The 17,426-nt window shown below is 41.4% G+C and overlaps 1 protein-coding gene across 2 annotated transcripts in view; it reads left to right on the forward strand.

Moving 5' to 3' along the window:
• Window positions 1-17,065, forward strand: part of BRAP (BRCA1 associated protein) — a 30,812-nt gene extending 13,747 nt beyond the window's left edge. For both annotated transcript variants that reach the window (XM_024120713.3, XM_024120712.3), the window contains 6 exons: window positions 3,492-3,567; window positions 4,030-4,168; window positions 4,538-4,647; window positions 6,988-7,077; window positions 12,556-12,659; window positions 14,697-17,065. In XM_024120713.3, the coding sequence (XP_023976481.1) occupies window positions 3,492-3,567; window positions 4,030-4,168; window positions 4,538-4,647; window positions 6,988-7,077; window positions 12,556-12,659; window positions 14,697-15,060 (883 nt within the window). In that variant the 3' untranslated portion in view covers window positions 15,061-17,065. The remainder of the gene's footprint in view (window positions 1-3,491; window positions 3,568-4,029; window positions 4,169-4,537; window positions 4,648-6,987; window positions 7,078-12,555; window positions 12,660-14,696) is intronic.
• Window positions 17,066-17,426: the final 361 nt, after the last annotated feature.

Raw genomic sequence — 17,426 nt, forward strand, 5'->3', positions numbered from 1 at the left:
TTTACAGAGCAGGGACCCTGTCTGGCTGTTCTCTGCTGTGCCGCTCACACTTAGCAGGAGACGTGGTGCGTAGGAGGAGCTCAGTAAATATCTTTGAGCAAATAAATAGACCCTGGCTTTTCCATGGCTTGTCTACCTGGAGAAGAATCTTGCCCCAGTTCTGTAGAGTCCTTGGTCACTTCTGGGGTATCATTTGAGGGTTCTTCAGAGAATTGTCCAGGTTTAAATTTGCCTTGAATAAAGCCACGCTGAGATGTTTGTGTTCCATAAAGTGTCTGTCTGTATCTGGTATCCATCTGCTACACCATTTAAGTTCTGGATGCTTCTTTGTTTCCTGCCACTCCAATTTTACTTTCCGTACAAGTTAATTTTTGTAAAACCATAGCATCTTCAAGTTGGAAGTTTCCTCGGGGACCATCTTGTCCAACCTCCTCATTTTACAGAGGAGGAGACAGAGGCCCAGAGGTGAAAATTAGCATGCTCAGAGTGTCATGGTAGAGAACGAATGCCAGAACTCGGTCCAGAATTCAACCCGCCGGGCAGCTGCCCTCAAAACCATACAGTGCCTTCAGCAAGTGGGTTTTGAGCCTCTATGTGCACAGTACAGTGCTATGTGCTGAGGGGGAGAGAAACAAACACAGACCCTCCTCAGGAACATTGATCTGCTGAGGGAGAGTCACACATACATGTATGCATGCAATTGGAGGTGGAGATGAGAGAGAGCCAGCTGCCCCACTGGGGTGGTCTGGAAGGGCTGCTTACAGGAGGCGGTATTGGTACCAGGTCACGAAGGGTGGTTTTTTGTCAGGGAAGGACATTCTGAGAGGATTTCCCCAAATATCTCCTCAGGAAAATAAGATTACAACTCAAAATTATTTTGGAAGGGAAGGCAGGGAGAATTGAATGCACTGTTATTTTTTAATAGATGAGATGGTATATCATAGAGTGCTAATTGTATAGTACAGATAAGTTTATTTTTATAATTTTCCCCCCTTTTTCCTTTTTATTCTCAGGATCATACATTTCGGAAAGATCATTTTGGCACAGTGTAGAAAATTAGATTTCAGAATTCGTTTGCTGTTTTCTTATCCCACCACTACCACAGCTGCCACAAAGACTGAAGTGATGACACAGAGCTAGTTCCTACGTTTGACAAGACTGCTTGTGGCGTCCTAGCTGCCACTTTTTTAAAAAAATAAATTTATTTATTTATTATTTATTTATTTATTTTTGGCTGCATTGGGTCTTCGTTGCTGTGCGCGGGCTTTCTCTAGTTGTGGTGAGCGGGGGCTACTCTTCGTTGTGGTGCGTGGGCTTCTCATTGCAGTGGCTTCTCTTGTTGCGGAGCACGGGCTCTAGGCGCGTGGGCTTCAGTAGTTGTGGCACACAGGCGTCAGTAGTTGTGGCTCGTGGGCTGTAGAGCGCAGGCTTAGTAGTTGTGGCGCACGGGCTTAGTTGATCCGCGGCATGTGGGATCTTCCCCGGCCAGGGCTCGAACCCATGTCCCCTGCATTGGCAGGTGGATTCTTAACCACTGGGCCACCCGGGAAGTCCCTAGCTGCCACTTTTGTTACTTCTTCAAGTTTGTCCTGTCTTCTCTTTTGGCACTAAAGAAAGAGGCGGACTAAATCCTTTAGCTTTCTCTTGGGAAACATAGTCCTTTATCTGTGATAAGAACTTAATGTTCTTCCTGCTTATTTCCATTTCTTGGTTTTATCTATTCAGTAGGGTAACAAACTGATACTAGTTATATCTTGAGCATTCTTTCTTCTTGGTGCCAGTTCACTTAGCCTTAACTATCACCTACTTTCTATCATTTTTGCCCAATGGACACAAATATTCGTGACTGGTACTTAGCATTACTTTGTCTTGAGTATAAGGGTTAATGGATTTTTTCAATTTTTTTTCATTTTTATTGAGGTATAATTGACAATCAAAAATTGTATACATTTAAGGTGTACAACTAGATGACCCGATATACATCAACACTGTAAAATGCTCACCACAGCCAGGCAAGTCAGCATATCCATCACTTCACACCTTTACTGTTTTCCCTTTTTGTTTTTACTTTTCTTTTTTTTTTGTCCTGAGAACAACGAAGCTCCACCCTCTTAGTGAATTTCAAGAACACAGTACAATATTGTCAATTATAGTCAACATTGATGTGTACCAGTTCTCTAGAACTTACTCATCTTGCATAACTGAAAGTTTGTACCTCTTGACCAACATCTCCCTGTTTCCCCCTTTTCCCAGCGCCTGGTAGCCACCTTTCTGCTCTGTGTATCTATGAGTTTGGCTTCTGTGCCATTTTTATTGGCTTTTTGTAAATTGAAACTTTAGTACTCACCGAGTACTGGTTTCTTTTTCCACATGAAATTCATTGTATGATAAAATGTTGTATGTGTTTCATGAAGTACATTAACTTTTTTTTTTAGTGAAATTTACTACAGAATTTAGTTTCAACTCTTAGGAGCAACCTTGAGAGGACAGGGTACATTTTGGATGATTTAAAACTTTGAGAAGTGGGGATAAGGTAGATTGAAGTAAAAATACATTGTGGGTAGCCAGACATGTAACAAAATTAACAACTCATCTCACGTCTCTAATTCTAACCTATAAATATTTAATTCTTTGATTACCTAAGCTTTAGACAGAAGAGTGGAGAAAGATATGAGGCAGATCAAGATTTTTCCTTATCCTCAGCTTTATCAAGATTTTGTGGGACTTCCCTGGTGGCGCAGTGGTTAAGAATACGCCTGCCAGTGCAGGGGACACGGGTTCAAGCCCTGGTCCGGGAAGATCCCACATGCCACGGAGCAACTAAGCCCGTGAGCCACAACTACTGAGTCTGCACTCTAGAGCCCGTGAGCCACAACTAATGAGCCTGCGTGCCACAACTACTGAAGCCCGTGTGCCTACAGCCCATGCTCTGCAACAAGCGAAGCCACCGCAATGAGAAGCCCCCACTTGCAGCAACTAGAGAAAGCCCTCATGCAGCACGAAGACCCAGTGCAGCCAAAAATTAATTAATTAATTAATTAAAAAAAAAGATTTTGTGGGGTTTTTTTTTTCATTTTGTTTGAGAATAGCTTGAAAGCATTGTCTTTTGAATGATGTCCTTAATTACGATAAACTTAAAATTATTATATAAGAGAGGGAGGATATACAATTGCATTTTTGACTTTTGGGTTCTGTGACAGCTGTCTTTTTTTTTTTTTTTTTTTTTTTTTTTTTTTTTTTTTTTGCGTTTTGCGGGCCTCTCACTGTTGTTTGCGTTATGCGGGCCTCTCACTGTTGCGGCCCCTCCCTCTGCAGAGCACAGGCTCCAGACGCGCAGGCTCCACGGCATGTGGGATCCTCCCGGACCGGGGCACGAACCCGCGTCCCCCGCATCGGCAGGCGGGCCCCCAACCACTGCGCCACCAGGGAAGCCCCGACAGCTGTCTTTTATATTTCATCTGTATTATTATTATTTTTGGTGTCCTTTATAGGTGCCCTGTTTGCCGATACTGTCAAACACCAGAGCCAGTAGAAGAAAATAAGTGTTTCGAGTGTGGCGTTCAGGAAGTAAGTGACGAGTGGTGGGGAAGAGTAACGCAGGAGGCTTTAACTGTCTGGGGTTTTCTTCTGCCCAGTGTGGCATAAATTCTTTTCAGTTCTTTTTGAGACTGATTTTATTTTTTCTTTTTGTCCAGGGTCAGGCAAAAAATATAAATACACAAACTATTTTACTCCTACACAAAATACTTTATGGTTTCATTTTTTGGCCTTTGAAAATGCCTAGACTTTTGTTGATAAATTGTGATTATTTTTTCTTGCTATTTACATAGAGTTCCATAGAATCCAGAGCGAAAAACTAATTGACCCCTAAAAGCATCCTTGCTTGTTGGGTTTTAAACATATTTATTCAGAACTCCTGTAGAAACAACTCTAAACCTCATCCTGTGTCAGGCTCTCCCCTTTCCACCCCAGTGGACCAGGTCATGTGTTTTTATGTAACTAATGAAGATCTTACCTCCTTCTCGGCAGAACCTGTGGATTTGTTTAATATGTGGCCACATAGGATGTGGACGGTATGTGAGTCGACACGCCTATAAGCACTTCGAGGAGACCCAGCACACATACGCTATGCAGCTCACCAACCATCGAGTCTGGGACTATGCTGGAGGTGAACACCACTCCCGTTTTCTAATTTGGATTCATTCTTTCTGTAAACGTCTCCGTCAGAACCTCTCCCCTTGCTCTCACAGCTTGAAATCTTCCTGGCAGCTGTGGCAAACTCCAATTCTCATGGTGCCCCATAGGGCACTATTTCCTATGAATGGCCTGCATTGCACAGGATGAAGAGAGTTAATACTTACACTCTGCCCTCTCACTCTCTTTTTTTTAATTCAAATGATTTAACCCACTTTTAAAGAAATATTGCAAGGCATTTAATTTGGATCTGTAAAAACAAAATTTTATCAAAGTTAAAGGCTTATGGAGACCCTTTTCATTCTGAAGAAACATGCCTTGGTTGACTCATTCTTTTCTTTAGATAATTATGTCCATCGACTGGTTGCAAGTAAAACAGATGGAAAGATAGTACAGTATGAATGTGAGGGTGATACTTGCCAGGAGGAGAAAATAGATGCCTTACAGTTAGAGGTAAGATATTTTATTAATAATTACTGAATACCTATGTCTACTGCTTTTTACTACTCTAACTTGAAAGGTTGTTTGGGCTTTTAATTTTGCCATAATGCCCTGCATGTTAGCTTTGTTTTAAAGATCTGTATTGCTCTGAAGAATTATAAAAATATTTTTATTCCATCTGATTTTCTTCTTTGAAAATCTAAGTTTCACTGAGCCTTATTACCTTCAGTGTCATGTTCCTGGTTGTCTCAAGTTCAGTATTAGTGTTGTCCTCTATAGCTGTGATAAAGCTGGAAGTTAAGAATCTTCCTGTTGGAGGGGATTCCCTGGTGGTCCAGTGGTTAGGACTCCACGCTTCCACTGCAGGGGGCATGGGTTCGATCCCTCATCGGGGAACTAAGATCCCACATGCTGCACGGTGTGGCCAAAAAATAAAAAATAAAATAAAATATATTCTTGAAAAAAAAAGTTATAAAAAAAAAAAAAAATCTTCCTGTTGGCCTCACAGTAGCAGTTGGAAATTGAGCAAACTTGGTCAGGATGAGTTAACCCCAATAGCATCTTTCCATGCTGAGAAGCTTTTTCCCATATATTGGGCTGGCTTTTATGAATTGGACCCTTATATAAAGAAAGCCATTTTTAGGGTATTCATATAATGGAGGAAGCAATAAAATTACCACAGTCTTATTTTTCTCATAGCAGTAAACCCCATCTACTATAAAATTGATGTGTAAATTTTATATTAAGGAAGGAAAAGTTTAACATGAGTCCTATTTTATAAGTTTCAAAATGATTACTTTAAAAACAAATATCTTAACCTTGGGAGGAAGTGGACATTTGGAAACTTGCTTATCTCTAGACTTTTAAGGTCAGTGGAATGGCCTAAAATAGGGCTGATGTTACCATTAATAAATTGTATTCATGTGAAAAAAATTCATATCTTTTTAAATTAATTAATTTATTAGTTTATTTATTTTTATTTTTGGCTGCATCGGGTCTCAGTTGTGGCATGCAGGATCTTTCGTTGCGGCGGGAGGGCTTCTCTCCAGCTGTGGTGCTTGGGCTCCAGAGTGTGCGGGCTCAGTAGTTGCAGCACTCGCGGGCTTAGTTGCCCCGTGGCATGTGGGATCTTAGTTCCCCGACCAGGGATCGAACCCGCGTCGCCTGCATTGGGAGGCAGATTCTTAACCACTGGACCACCAGGGAAGTCCCCCCCCAAAAATTCAAATTTTTAATGTTAAGTTTTTAGTAACTCTTCCAAATTAAGTATGTTCATTCAGTGAATACTTATTGAGGGTTGCCATCTGTTAGCTACTCTTCCATGTGCTGGGAACTCAGCATTAAATAGACTCCCTGCCCTCATGGAGCATACATTCTAGTGACACACACACATACGTTCTTCCAATTGTCCTTTCTTTCTGTTGCTCTTTCATTCTCTTCTCTGGCCTGCAAACATGATTAGATCTCTTCCAGTCTCCTGGAATGGTCTTTCCAGAATGCAGATGTGATCTTGCCACTCCTTGGCTCTTATTTCTCGATATCATACCCCAGAGCCTTCCATAGGCCCCATCTCTCGATACCCTACACCCCAGCCTCATTGGTCTCACTTCATCTCTGAAGCAATTCTAAACATCTGCAGCTCACATCTTGTTGGTTCTCTGGAATCTGTCTCCTCCTCCTGTCTGTCTGTCAAGAGTCTTCTCAAATCTCACCTTCTCTCAGAAGTCCTACCGGATCCTACTGTCATAAGCCACCTGTCCTTTCTCTGTAGTTACACAGCACTGTTCACTCATTTGTGCACTCAGGCAGCAAACATTTCTTGACATCCATAATGTGCCAGGCACTGGGGGTACAAAAATAAAGCTATAATCCTTGCTTTCAAAGAGTTCAGTCCAGTCAAGGAGAGAGGCAGGCAAACCGGTGATTAAGTGCTAATGTCATAAGTGCTGTTAATGATAGGCACAGTGTCGTGGGAGCCGAGAGAGGCAATTAACCCAGGGCTGGGAGGGACGGGGACAGCTTCCTGGAGGGGGCAGATGGATGAGCTGATTTGAGTTACACTTTGATTTAAAACCATGTAGTTCTTGAAGTCAGCTTAAACAGAAACCTAAGGGTTTTTTTAATTGTACATTTCTCTGTTTGTCCCTATAGATTGTAAGCCCCCAGAGGACCAAAGTGTAATTGTCATCTCTGTGTTCGCCTAGTTTATTGAGTAGAGTGGAACCAAGGTGTAATGTACATTCTGTATGTTCCTCTTAATCTTCTGCAGGTCATTAAAAGTCAGGTTTTAATTGAATTTCAGAGACTGACAACTGTGACTTATGTTTTGTTGTTCATTCTCTGTTTTTGTAGTATTCATATTTACTAACAAGCCAGCTGGAGTCTCAACGAATCTACTGGGAAAACAAGATAGTTCGGATAGAGAAGGACACAGCAGAGGAAGTAAGTTTCTGGTTTGGTGACTGCTGAAATGCCACATGTTAGGACAGCCTGATATTGGGTGGGAGAAGGAAGAGTACAGGGAAAAAGGAATCTTAGAGTCTTCCTTCTCGGTCTCATCTATAGGTAGAGAACTGGTTTACCTCTAAAAAGAAACCTTTGTGAGATGTCAGTTAAATCTCAACAAAGCTGGGGGCTAGTAAGGGGTAGAAAAAAGAAAAGATTTGGAATCAGTTGGCTCACCCCAGTAACCTAACTCTACATCAAGTTTCCAGGGAGAAGTAGTAAACACCTGACTTGTTATTATGCTAGAGACTTAGCCCCAGAAGGTTGTATCAGGGAACAAGAAATTGCAGACCACAATGAGAATGAAGTTAGTCAAAAAGAGGAAAAGGAAGAGACAGAAATACGCTATTGCAAATGTAATCAACTAAGCATAATTTAAAAGGAGAAGGGAAGCAGACATATATTCTCACCTAGGATTAGTAAATCAAGAAGATTTTATTGTGTGCTGAGCCCTACACACAATTTTATTTTGTGCTGAGCCCTATACTATACTAAGTTAAGAAATAAAATACTTGCTACGTACCTGAAACAAAAGAAACCTTGGACTTAAAGGCTTGGTATTTTGGGGTTGGGATGTTGTTTGTTTGTTAACTTCAATCAGGTTTTCTAGTGCCTTGTGCAATTCCATTTAAAAAATAGAAGTATGTGCATGAGGGTTTGTACTTTCAGTCAGCCAGTTGGTTTGTCAGCTTGGGAACAGCTGCTTTGGGGAGCTGAATATGGGCTCCTGAGGCAACAAGATGGTGCTTTGAAACTGAAGGGAATAAAATTAGGCAGAGATGCTGAAGTGGTCACCATGGCACCTTATTGGTCTAGGGCAGTAGTCTTGAAAATTTAACAAAATAATGCTTTAAAGAAAAGGCCATTCACTACTTGGATGGATAGAAGAGAAAAGTGATGTGATTTTGGTGGAAACCCGGCCCAGAGTGGCCCAGAGCTCCACCTGCTTGGTTTTCCCTTTGGCTCCAGCATGTACAAGGAACCCTGAGGGTTCCAGACCAGGGACTTTGAAAACCAGTGAGCGCCTGAGTGTTCGTGTATAACTAGGGCTCTGGGAACCATTATCAGGACCTAGAGACAATGTTCATAATTCAGTGATTCCCTTAGTGGTAAGTAAAGGCTTTAAAATTTTTTAAAATGATTGACTTAAATGATTATTTGTAAAGTGATTATTTTAATAACTTTGCAAGTCCTCACCAGCAACTGGGCCCTCAGATGGGGGGACTGCAGAGCCGGGTTTGGGGCTCACCTCAGTGGTAGCTGGTGTTATCGTGGAGCTTAGCAGGCAGGGCCAAGCTTTCACTTTATGCCGGGCCCATGGGCCCCAGTTTCTGAGTATGCCTACAAATGAGGAGAAATCAGGTTTTTTCATTAAGGCTTAACACCAGCTTTAAAATGATCTTTGGTGAAAAGTTCATGATGAAATTCTTACAGGAACCTTCTAAGCAATGGAAGTGCCTTTCCAGAGGGGCTTCAGGTCACTTGACATACTGTTCTGAATAGGGCTTGATTGGAGTCCATGTGGGAAGGAGGTGCGTCTGATGGCACTCACAAGGCAGAGCAGAGGTCGCTGCCACTTAGTGTCAAGTTTGGGGCTCCCAGGGAGGAGCACTGGCAACTCCATGCAGCCTCACTAATGGGCTTTGCTACAGCTATACCAGCGTGACCACCTCAGGTGCTTTGTGCAGACCCTTGAGAGCTAAGCTCAGGATTCTCTCTGCCTTTTAAGATTCTTTAGGATTAACTGCATTCCCTAACACGTGCCCATGGAAAGCAAGTCGAGGGGCAGGGAAGCTAAAAATGTGAAACTTGTGTCTACTTTTAGGTAGGAATAAGGTAGAGGCAAGGGCAGCCCTAAATAAAAAGCTCGAAAAGGATATTTTGTTTTCTAGTAAAAAATGTCACTTATCCATAAGTTAATCAGTGATGCAAGCCTTTTGTTCCTGCCGCTGTCCTCCTTCTGACCAGTCCTCTGTCCGTTGGCACCTCCAGCAGTAGAGCACGTGCAGGGAGAAACAGTAACCGTGCGTTTCACTGGCAGAGATTCTTGGTCATGGGCCTCATAAACAGTTAATGTGGGGGAGGAGAGGAGTTGAAGATTGAAATTCACTGTGGACTTCAATAATAATACTATTCCAGTCCCCCGATGCCTTAGGTAGTACAATTGCTGTAGTATGTGAGCAGAGTCTGTTCTGGAAAATGAAGCTCATACCCACTTGGAGGTTCATAGTTTTAGTGGGGCCATGTATAAGAGCATAGAGTAGGCCATCAGTACAGGTGCATTCCCCTAAAGATACCTCTTTTCTTTTTAAACCTCTAGCTCCATATAGAAATTGCTGTTTTTCCAGGTGTGGATTGTGAACTGAGTTTGGTGGCCACAACTGGTATTTTTATTAGACAGCAAAGGGTAGATGTCAGAGTGTATCACATTTAATATTGTTTTGTGAAACTTTTGTATCGGTGTGTGTGTGTGTGTGTGTGTGTGTGTGTGTGTGTGTGTGTGTGTACTAAGTGTTTCTTACTGAGGGCTAAGGGTCAGAAGTGCTTTTAAAACCACTAATTTAGGACTTCCCTGGTGGTACAGTAGTTAAGAACCCACCTGCCAATGCAGGGGACACGGGTTCAAGCCCTGGTCCGAGAAGATCCCACATGCCGCGGAGCAACTAAGCTTGTGTACCACAACTACTGAGCCTGCGCTCTAGAGCCTGCGAGCCACAACTACTGAGCCTTTGTGCCACAACTACTGAAGCCCACGCGCCTAGAGCCCATGCTCCGCAACAGGAGAAGCCACCGCAATGAGAAGCTCGCACACCGCAACGAAGAGTAGGCCCCACTCGCCACAACTAGAGAAAGCCCGCACACAGCAATGAAGACCCAGTGCAGCCAAAAATAAAAATAAATAAATTTTTAAAAAACAAACACTAATTTAAGCCATTGTAACATTTGTCTCTAGCAATACTGGAAACCTTTTTGAGGTTACTAGATATTTTTCATCTTGATTTAAATGTGTTTAGCTTATTGTCTTTAGTGACCAAAACAGACAGTTTGGTTCCTTTTGATGGTCATTTCTGTCCTTTCCAATTTCCCTAAACTGACAGGAGTCAGTTTAAGAGGAAATGTCAAAAGGATCTAGTGATCTTGTTTTAAAACAATATTGAGGAGAAAATTAATACCAAATAGAATGAGAGCAATTTGAAAGCTATTTTTATTTTTATGACGTAGAGGAACTTTTAGAAATCTCTCTTTAATTGCATGTTCTTCCAACTTAACGACGTTGGCTCTGAAGTTAATTTCTACAAAACAGTTAATTTCTTATTTTAAAAAAGAGGGAGCAGTGCTGTTAGAGACCTGCTAGGTGAGCCGTAGCAAATGTTTAAAAAGAAAGCATTAAAAGTAGTGGCCCTTTTCCTGGCGTGATGGATGTTGCATGCATCACGGATCTCTGCTAAGAGTTTAAATCTTGCCAAGAGGTCAGTTTTCCTTGGCTATAGAGCTTTGGCCTCCCATGTAGTGCAGAGAGAGTTTCAGAACTTGGCTTTGGACCCAGACTTGGGGATCCAATCTTGGACCCATGTCACTCGAGCTGGGTGACCTTGGAGTGTATTGCCTCACCTTTCTCTAAGCCTCAGTTTCTGTAAAAAGTTTACATACCTAAGTCATAGGCTTGTTATAAGGAATAAATGAGATGCTACCTATAAAACACCTAGCCAGGGCCTGGGCCATAGGATTTAAATTCTCAGTCACTTCTGTTTCCTATTATTATTACCTCATGATCCACCTGTCTTCCCGTGTCCTTAGACAAGTGGAGTTGAGGTGTTTCCCAAGTCTGTAGATCTTAACACCTGTGTGAATCCAGTGTCTACATAACTAGACTTCCACAGACTCCTTGCTAGGATTGCTGCCATCTGACACATAATACACCAGAATTTTTAATTTCTCTTAAGTTTTTAAGACAATGTAATTTGAATTCTCTCTATAAATTGCCTTTATATAAACTCAAAATAAGAACTGCTTATGTTCCATATGGCTTCACAGTACATGAGAAAATTAAGAGTGAATTTGGATGGAAAACACCAAACAGAATCACCTGTTACAAGTAACTTCAGATTATTTGGATAATACAATTGTCACTTAAAAGCATGGATTTGAACTGCACAGATCCACTTATATGTGGATTTTCTTCAGTGGATACCTGCTACAGCACTGCAGGATCCACAAATGGTTGAATCCACAGATGCAGAACCATGGATACGGAGGGCTGACAATTAAGTTATACTCAGATTTTTGACTTCATGGAGGGTCGAGACCCCACATTGTTCAAGGGTCAAGTGTAACTTTTAGAATATGATCTCAAGAGTTAAAAAACAGTGGTCAGTTAAGAATTGGAGATTCTGCTCTCCTACACTGTTGATGGGAATGTAAATTGGTACAGTCACTATGGAAGACAGTATGGAGGTTCCTTAAAAAACTAAAAACAGAACTGCCGTATGATCCTGCAGTCCCACACCTGGGCATATATTCAGAAAAGACAAAAACTAATTTGAAAAGAAAAATGTACCCCAGTGTTCATAGCAGCACTGTTTACAATAGCTAAGACATGGAAGAAACCTAAATGTCCATCCACAGATAAATGGGTAAAGAAGATGTGGTATATATATGCAATGGAATATTACTCAGCCATAAAAAAAGAATGAAATAATGCCATTTGCAGCAACATGGATGGACCTAGAGATTATCAAACTAAATGAAGTAAGTCAGACAGAAAGACAAATATCCAAATATATCCAAATCTAAAAAATAATACAGATCTATTTACAAAACACAAACAGACTCACAGACATAGAAAACAAACTTAGGTTTACCAAAGGGGAAAGGAAGGACAGTATGAGATTAACAGATACTACTATATATGAAATAGAAAGCAACAAGGATTTACTATATAACACAGGGAACAATACTCAATGTCTTGTAATAACCTATAATGGAAATAATCTGAAATATATATATATGAATCACTTTGCGGTACACCTGAAACTAACACAATATTACACAATATCATCAGCTACACTTCAATTTTAAAAAAAAGAATGGGAGGTTCTGTTCGGGCCTCTGATAAATCATCTCCTGCTCTACAGCCTGAAGCTCTTTCTTTACCTTCTGGCAGTTTCACTCAACATTAAGTAGCTCTTGACCCTCTTCATCCTGGTTTAGAGAAATGGTAAGAAAAAAAGGATTTCTCAAAATTTTTATTCCTGTTGCAGAAATTCTTTCAGATAATGGTCTCACCTTTTCCAAGTTTGGTTTGTCAAAGTTAAAGACAGGTAATTGGAAAAAAAAAAAAATTGTGACATTAGCCCCAAAGGCCACACAGCTTTGTCTTTGTGAAGTGAAACTGATCTCTGTTTGCTCTTTCAGATTAACAACATGAAGACCAAATTTAAAGAAACAATTGAGAAATGTGATAATTTGGAGCACAGACTAAATGATCTCCTGAAAGAAAAGCAGTCTGTGGAAAGAAAGTAGGTATAACTGGCCTGTTCTTTTAATTAGCTTTTTTATTCTAACAGGTTCCATAAACAGATAATCTCCTTTATGCCCATGGATACACTCTCATTGTCAAGTGTGTATCACCAGGTTTTCGGGGGCTCTCCCCATATATGGAGCAAACCTACTGTGACTTCCTGTTGACTAAAAAATTAAGTGTTTCACGCCAGATGGATGCCATGTGGAATGCAGGACTCTCTCCTGATGTCTGTGCTCATGCTACATGCAAGTATCTTCCATTTTGGCCTGTAGAAAGCAACTTCCTTGTGCCCAGAGCGTCTCTGAGCCATGGTGGCTGAGAAATGGCAGTTAGGAAAGAGATTTACGTTTAAGCTGAAGACGGCATGTGTTCTGGCCTTGGTCGGGAATTACAGGCCAAAGATGTTGAATGTGGGGCAAAAAACTCATCAATGACATGGCAGGAACAGACTCTACTACTGTTGTTTGGGAAGATAACTGCTACTGATTGAAACAACCTTTCTGGTTTAAGTTATACTTACAAAAATAATTTGGATTTTTTTACTCCAGACAAATGGATAAAAAATAAATTTAAGGGGGATAATTGTCCCTTAAGAAGTTTTTTGTTTTTTTTTTTTAATCTTGGGATAAATTTAGTTTTACAAAAAGGTTGCAAAGATAGTGCAAAGAATTCCTGTATACCTTTCACCTGTTTTCCCTCATTGCAAATAGTTGGATATTTTTAGTCGTTTGTGTGGGGAGATTGGGGGGTAAAATCGATGTAATGTAGATTCTGCCATTTTAAGTATGCAGCTCACAGTGTTGTGCAGCTATGACCACTGTATGGTTCCAGAATTTTTCATCACCCCAAAAGAAACTCTTCAGCAAAGGTGTTTTTGAACTGCTGTGAAAACAACACTACATTAATAGAAATACAAATCAAAAATTCTCCTATACTTTCAGCACCCTAACAAATTGAACTGTTCCAAAAGAATTTAAAAGTTAAAACTGGAAGTTTTCTTTCACCCCCAAATCCTGCTATCTTGAGGTAACCATTATTAGTGGTACCAGTGAATATTTGTTGTTCTAGATCTTCTGCTGTACCTGTGTAAACCTCTCACATACATCTTTTTTCTACAAAATTTGAATAATATTAGGTATTCTATTTGGTAAAATATTCTGTTTTGGAGATTTTTTTTTTTTTTTTGGTACTGGCACATCTAGATCTATTCTGATCTTTGTAACATCATATGAAGGTCCCGTAATAATTTTAACCAGTTCCCCTTGATGGACATGTAAGTTGTTTCAAGTCTCACACTACTATGAACAATGTTGCAATAAGCATCTTTCTGCATTTGTCATTTAGTGCAGTCCTGAGTATATTTACTTCATAGGATAAGTTCCTGGAAGTAGAATAACTATGTGAAAGGGCAGGTGAAATTTTGATTTTCATAGATGGTGTCAAGTTGACTTCCAAGGAGTTTGTGCCAGTTCACACTCCAGTACCAGCGTGTGGGAGTACCCCCTTTTCCCACATCTGAGCTCTTTGGCATTCTGATACATAAAAATGGTATCTCAAGTGGTATTTTAATTTGTCATTCTTTACTTGTGAGTAAGATTGAGCATCAGTAAGGCACTCCCTATTCTTGAAAACTCTTCTCCAGCAAATGCAGTGAGATCAGAGTACTTGACTCTTTAAGAATGTCACTTTTCCTCATAACTTCTTTATCACAGCTATCATCTCTTAAGCCACCCATGTAAACAAAACAGAGAAGCAGTAGAAGTTGTAGTTTCTGCTATTGAAAATTTTCTGATCCTTAAAAAAAAAAAAAAAAAAAAAAAATTGTCCTGAGGCTACACTTGAGTTAACTAGAGCAAAATTCTTGTTTTAGGTAGCTGTTGCAATGGCAGCAAACCAGTCCCCCCTGGCCATGGGAGGGAGGGGTCTGCCCTAAATGGCTTCTGAGGTCATGGCTCCTGTGTTCAATCCCAGAACAGAAGGGACTGTGTCAGCAAATGAAAAACGTGCTTTGTCTTCCTTTGTTTTGTAAAAGGTGCACTCAGCTAAACACGAAAGTGGCCAGACTCACCACAGAGCTCAGAGAGGAGCAGGAAATGAACAAGTGTTTGCGAGCCAACCAAGTCCTCCTGCAGAACAAGCTGAAGGAAGAGGAGAGGGCGTTAAAGGAGACCTGCGACCAGAAGGACCTGCAGATCACTGAGATCCAGGAGCAGCTGCGGGACGTCATGTTCTACCTGGAGACGCAGCAGAAGATCAACCACCTGCCCGCTGAGACCCGGCAGGAGATCCAGGAGGGACAGATCAACATTGCCATGGCCTCGGCCTCAAGCCCCCCGTCTTCGGGGGGCAGCGGGAAGCTGTCCTCCAGGAAGGGCCGCGGCAAGAGGGGCAAGTGACCTTCAGAGAAACGCATGTCCTTGAGACTGTGCTGGGGCCTTCAGCTAAATGTGAGGGTGGACCCTGAATAAGTAGAGGTGAGGGTGAAGCCGCAGCTGTTCGGACCTTTCATTCGCTAGCGTGCGGCGTGACGAACGTTGGAGGGCTGACGGCTAGTAGAGCTGAGGGAAATGGGCAGTGTTTTCAAAGGTGGCTGCTTTTTTCACCCGTAATAGTTCACTGACCTCAGACGTTCTAATGACCATTTTGCCTTCCTACTTGACAGATGCCCCAACTCTGCTGTGCATTTTTCTGTTGTATTTATTGAGTTGGTGTATTAGATGTTCAGTTCTGGAGTCACTTTAAGAGGTCGAATTTTTTTGTGTCCCCTCAAAGGTAACTATCCTTAAAGCACCAAACCTGCCTGAGGTCATAGCAGCTGCTTGAGAGAGAGGTTCTCCATGACCACTGAGGATTTATGAAAATTCCCTAGCATTAGCATTGGCATCCCTCCCTGCCTCCAGGGAATTGAATAATTGGTCAAATGTTACATGTAAAGAGGCTGGGTCTGTAAACCTGGCACTGGCTTGTCACCAGCAGCCATCTCCTCTTGCTCCAGGCCTAGCCAGGAAAAACAAACAGCCCCGGGCAGACTGAGTGGACCCAGTGTAGGAAAAATGGTGATGTCCCCACTTTGTTTATTTTTGATGCCTCCACAGCTCATTATGTACCTCAGAGAAGGAGGCTAAATGTTTGCTCTGAGACTCAAATCTCAGAATGGATTTCCTAGCATCCAGCAAGAATAAGCAGGCAGATTTATCATCCATGTGAAAGGCAGGGTGAGGCCTCTGACTGGCTGACTGTATTTTGCTGGGATCGGGATTTTCTGAGTGTTTACAAAAGATTGGGCTGCGTGTTCAGGTTGCGGCTAAAGGGAGCTTGGGCAGATTTTCAATTATGCCTTCAAGGTATATCCAAAAAGCTGCTGCTAAATCCAAAAATTAGAATTTTAACAGAGGCCCCTTTAAAACAGTCATGTAATGCTTTTGTGGGCCAACAGAGGGGCTGTGTACTTTTTCTGGAAACAGAAATGTCAAAAAAAAATTCGTAATGTGTGGTAATTAAGCAAAATTAAAGTAAGACCCGTGTTGGAATTTCGCTTCCAAAAGAGGTAGCTGGGTAGGTTAACAAGACATAGTGTTAAATGTTGGGTTTTCTTTCCTGTTTTTATAATTAGCCAAGGCTTTCAAATTATCACACGTCAGAATTGGTTCTTAGCCTACGATTAGGCCTCATCCTCTTTGACCTAAACATTTTGCACGTTATTTGTTCGCACACCAACTGTATCACTAATCACCATCCACTTCTGTGGGATGTGCCGCAGCATTTCCCAAAGAACCTTCCCTGTAACTTTGCAACATGAATGTACTCAGACATTCTCAATTTTTTCTTAGGGCAAACCGACTCCATAAGTCCCCCTTGCACTTCTATATACAGACATCCTAAAGCAAGAGTGGGAATGGGAAGCTAACTTAATTCTCTTTCCTATAGAGATTCTATTTTATTTAAAATCTATTTTTACACTAGTTAGAATCCTGCTTTTTTTGGCCAAGTACTTGTCTTGCATGTCTGACCTTGCAGAAGCTGGGGTGCATTGCAGCATACTAATTAAGAGAATTAGAAGTAGTTGACAAAGCTTGCTTGCTCCTTTCTCTGTGATCACCTCCACCAAGCAGCCGTACCACCAGCTGGGAGAAACAGAGATTTTCAGTATAGGTGGCATAAATGCTCTGAAAGGCTGTGCCAGAGGAATGAGCAAATAGGCAAATGTTTCCAAACTACTTGAAGGTTTAAAGAAAATGTTTTATTAAACTGGTCAACGAGTCATGTTTGAATTTGACAAAATTACATAAGGTAGAAGCTGTTAGTGTTTCCTACAGGATGGAAATGAACCACTTAACGTATCCATACTACCTTGAACAGTGAAACTGCATTAAAATAACCAAACTTTGAAATGATTCTGCCCCGTGTGAAATCTGTGTCTCTCTGGTTGATATTTGCTTGGGAGCTTGTACCTGAATAATCTAAGAAAAAGTAGCTGAACCAGATACAGAATAGGGGAAACTCTGAATTTGGAAGCTTGGGTTAGGAGAAGACCCAGGCACACAATTCTTTTGCAAACTAAAAGCAGTCAATTTGTACACCTGAGACTTTTTACCAGGCCCTACACCGAGCTGAGGTTTTATTTTTGGAAACTGTCATAAATGTGACTTGTTAAGGATCCACCGTGTAAGAAAACGCACTGAAGCAGCTCCCTGCTCCCCGCTTGCACAGTGAAGTTGTCCTCGTCAGAAGGGCTGAGAAAGTGATTTAAACAGTCAGCCAG

The sequence above is a fragment of the Physeter macrocephalus genome, chromosome 19 (genome assembly GCF_002837175.3).
Source record: "Physeter macrocephalus isolate SW-GA chromosome 19, ASM283717v5, whole genome shotgun sequence".
NCBI classification, from domain to species: domain Eukaryota; kingdom Metazoa; phylum Chordata; class Mammalia; order Artiodactyla; family Physeteridae; genus Physeter; species Physeter macrocephalus.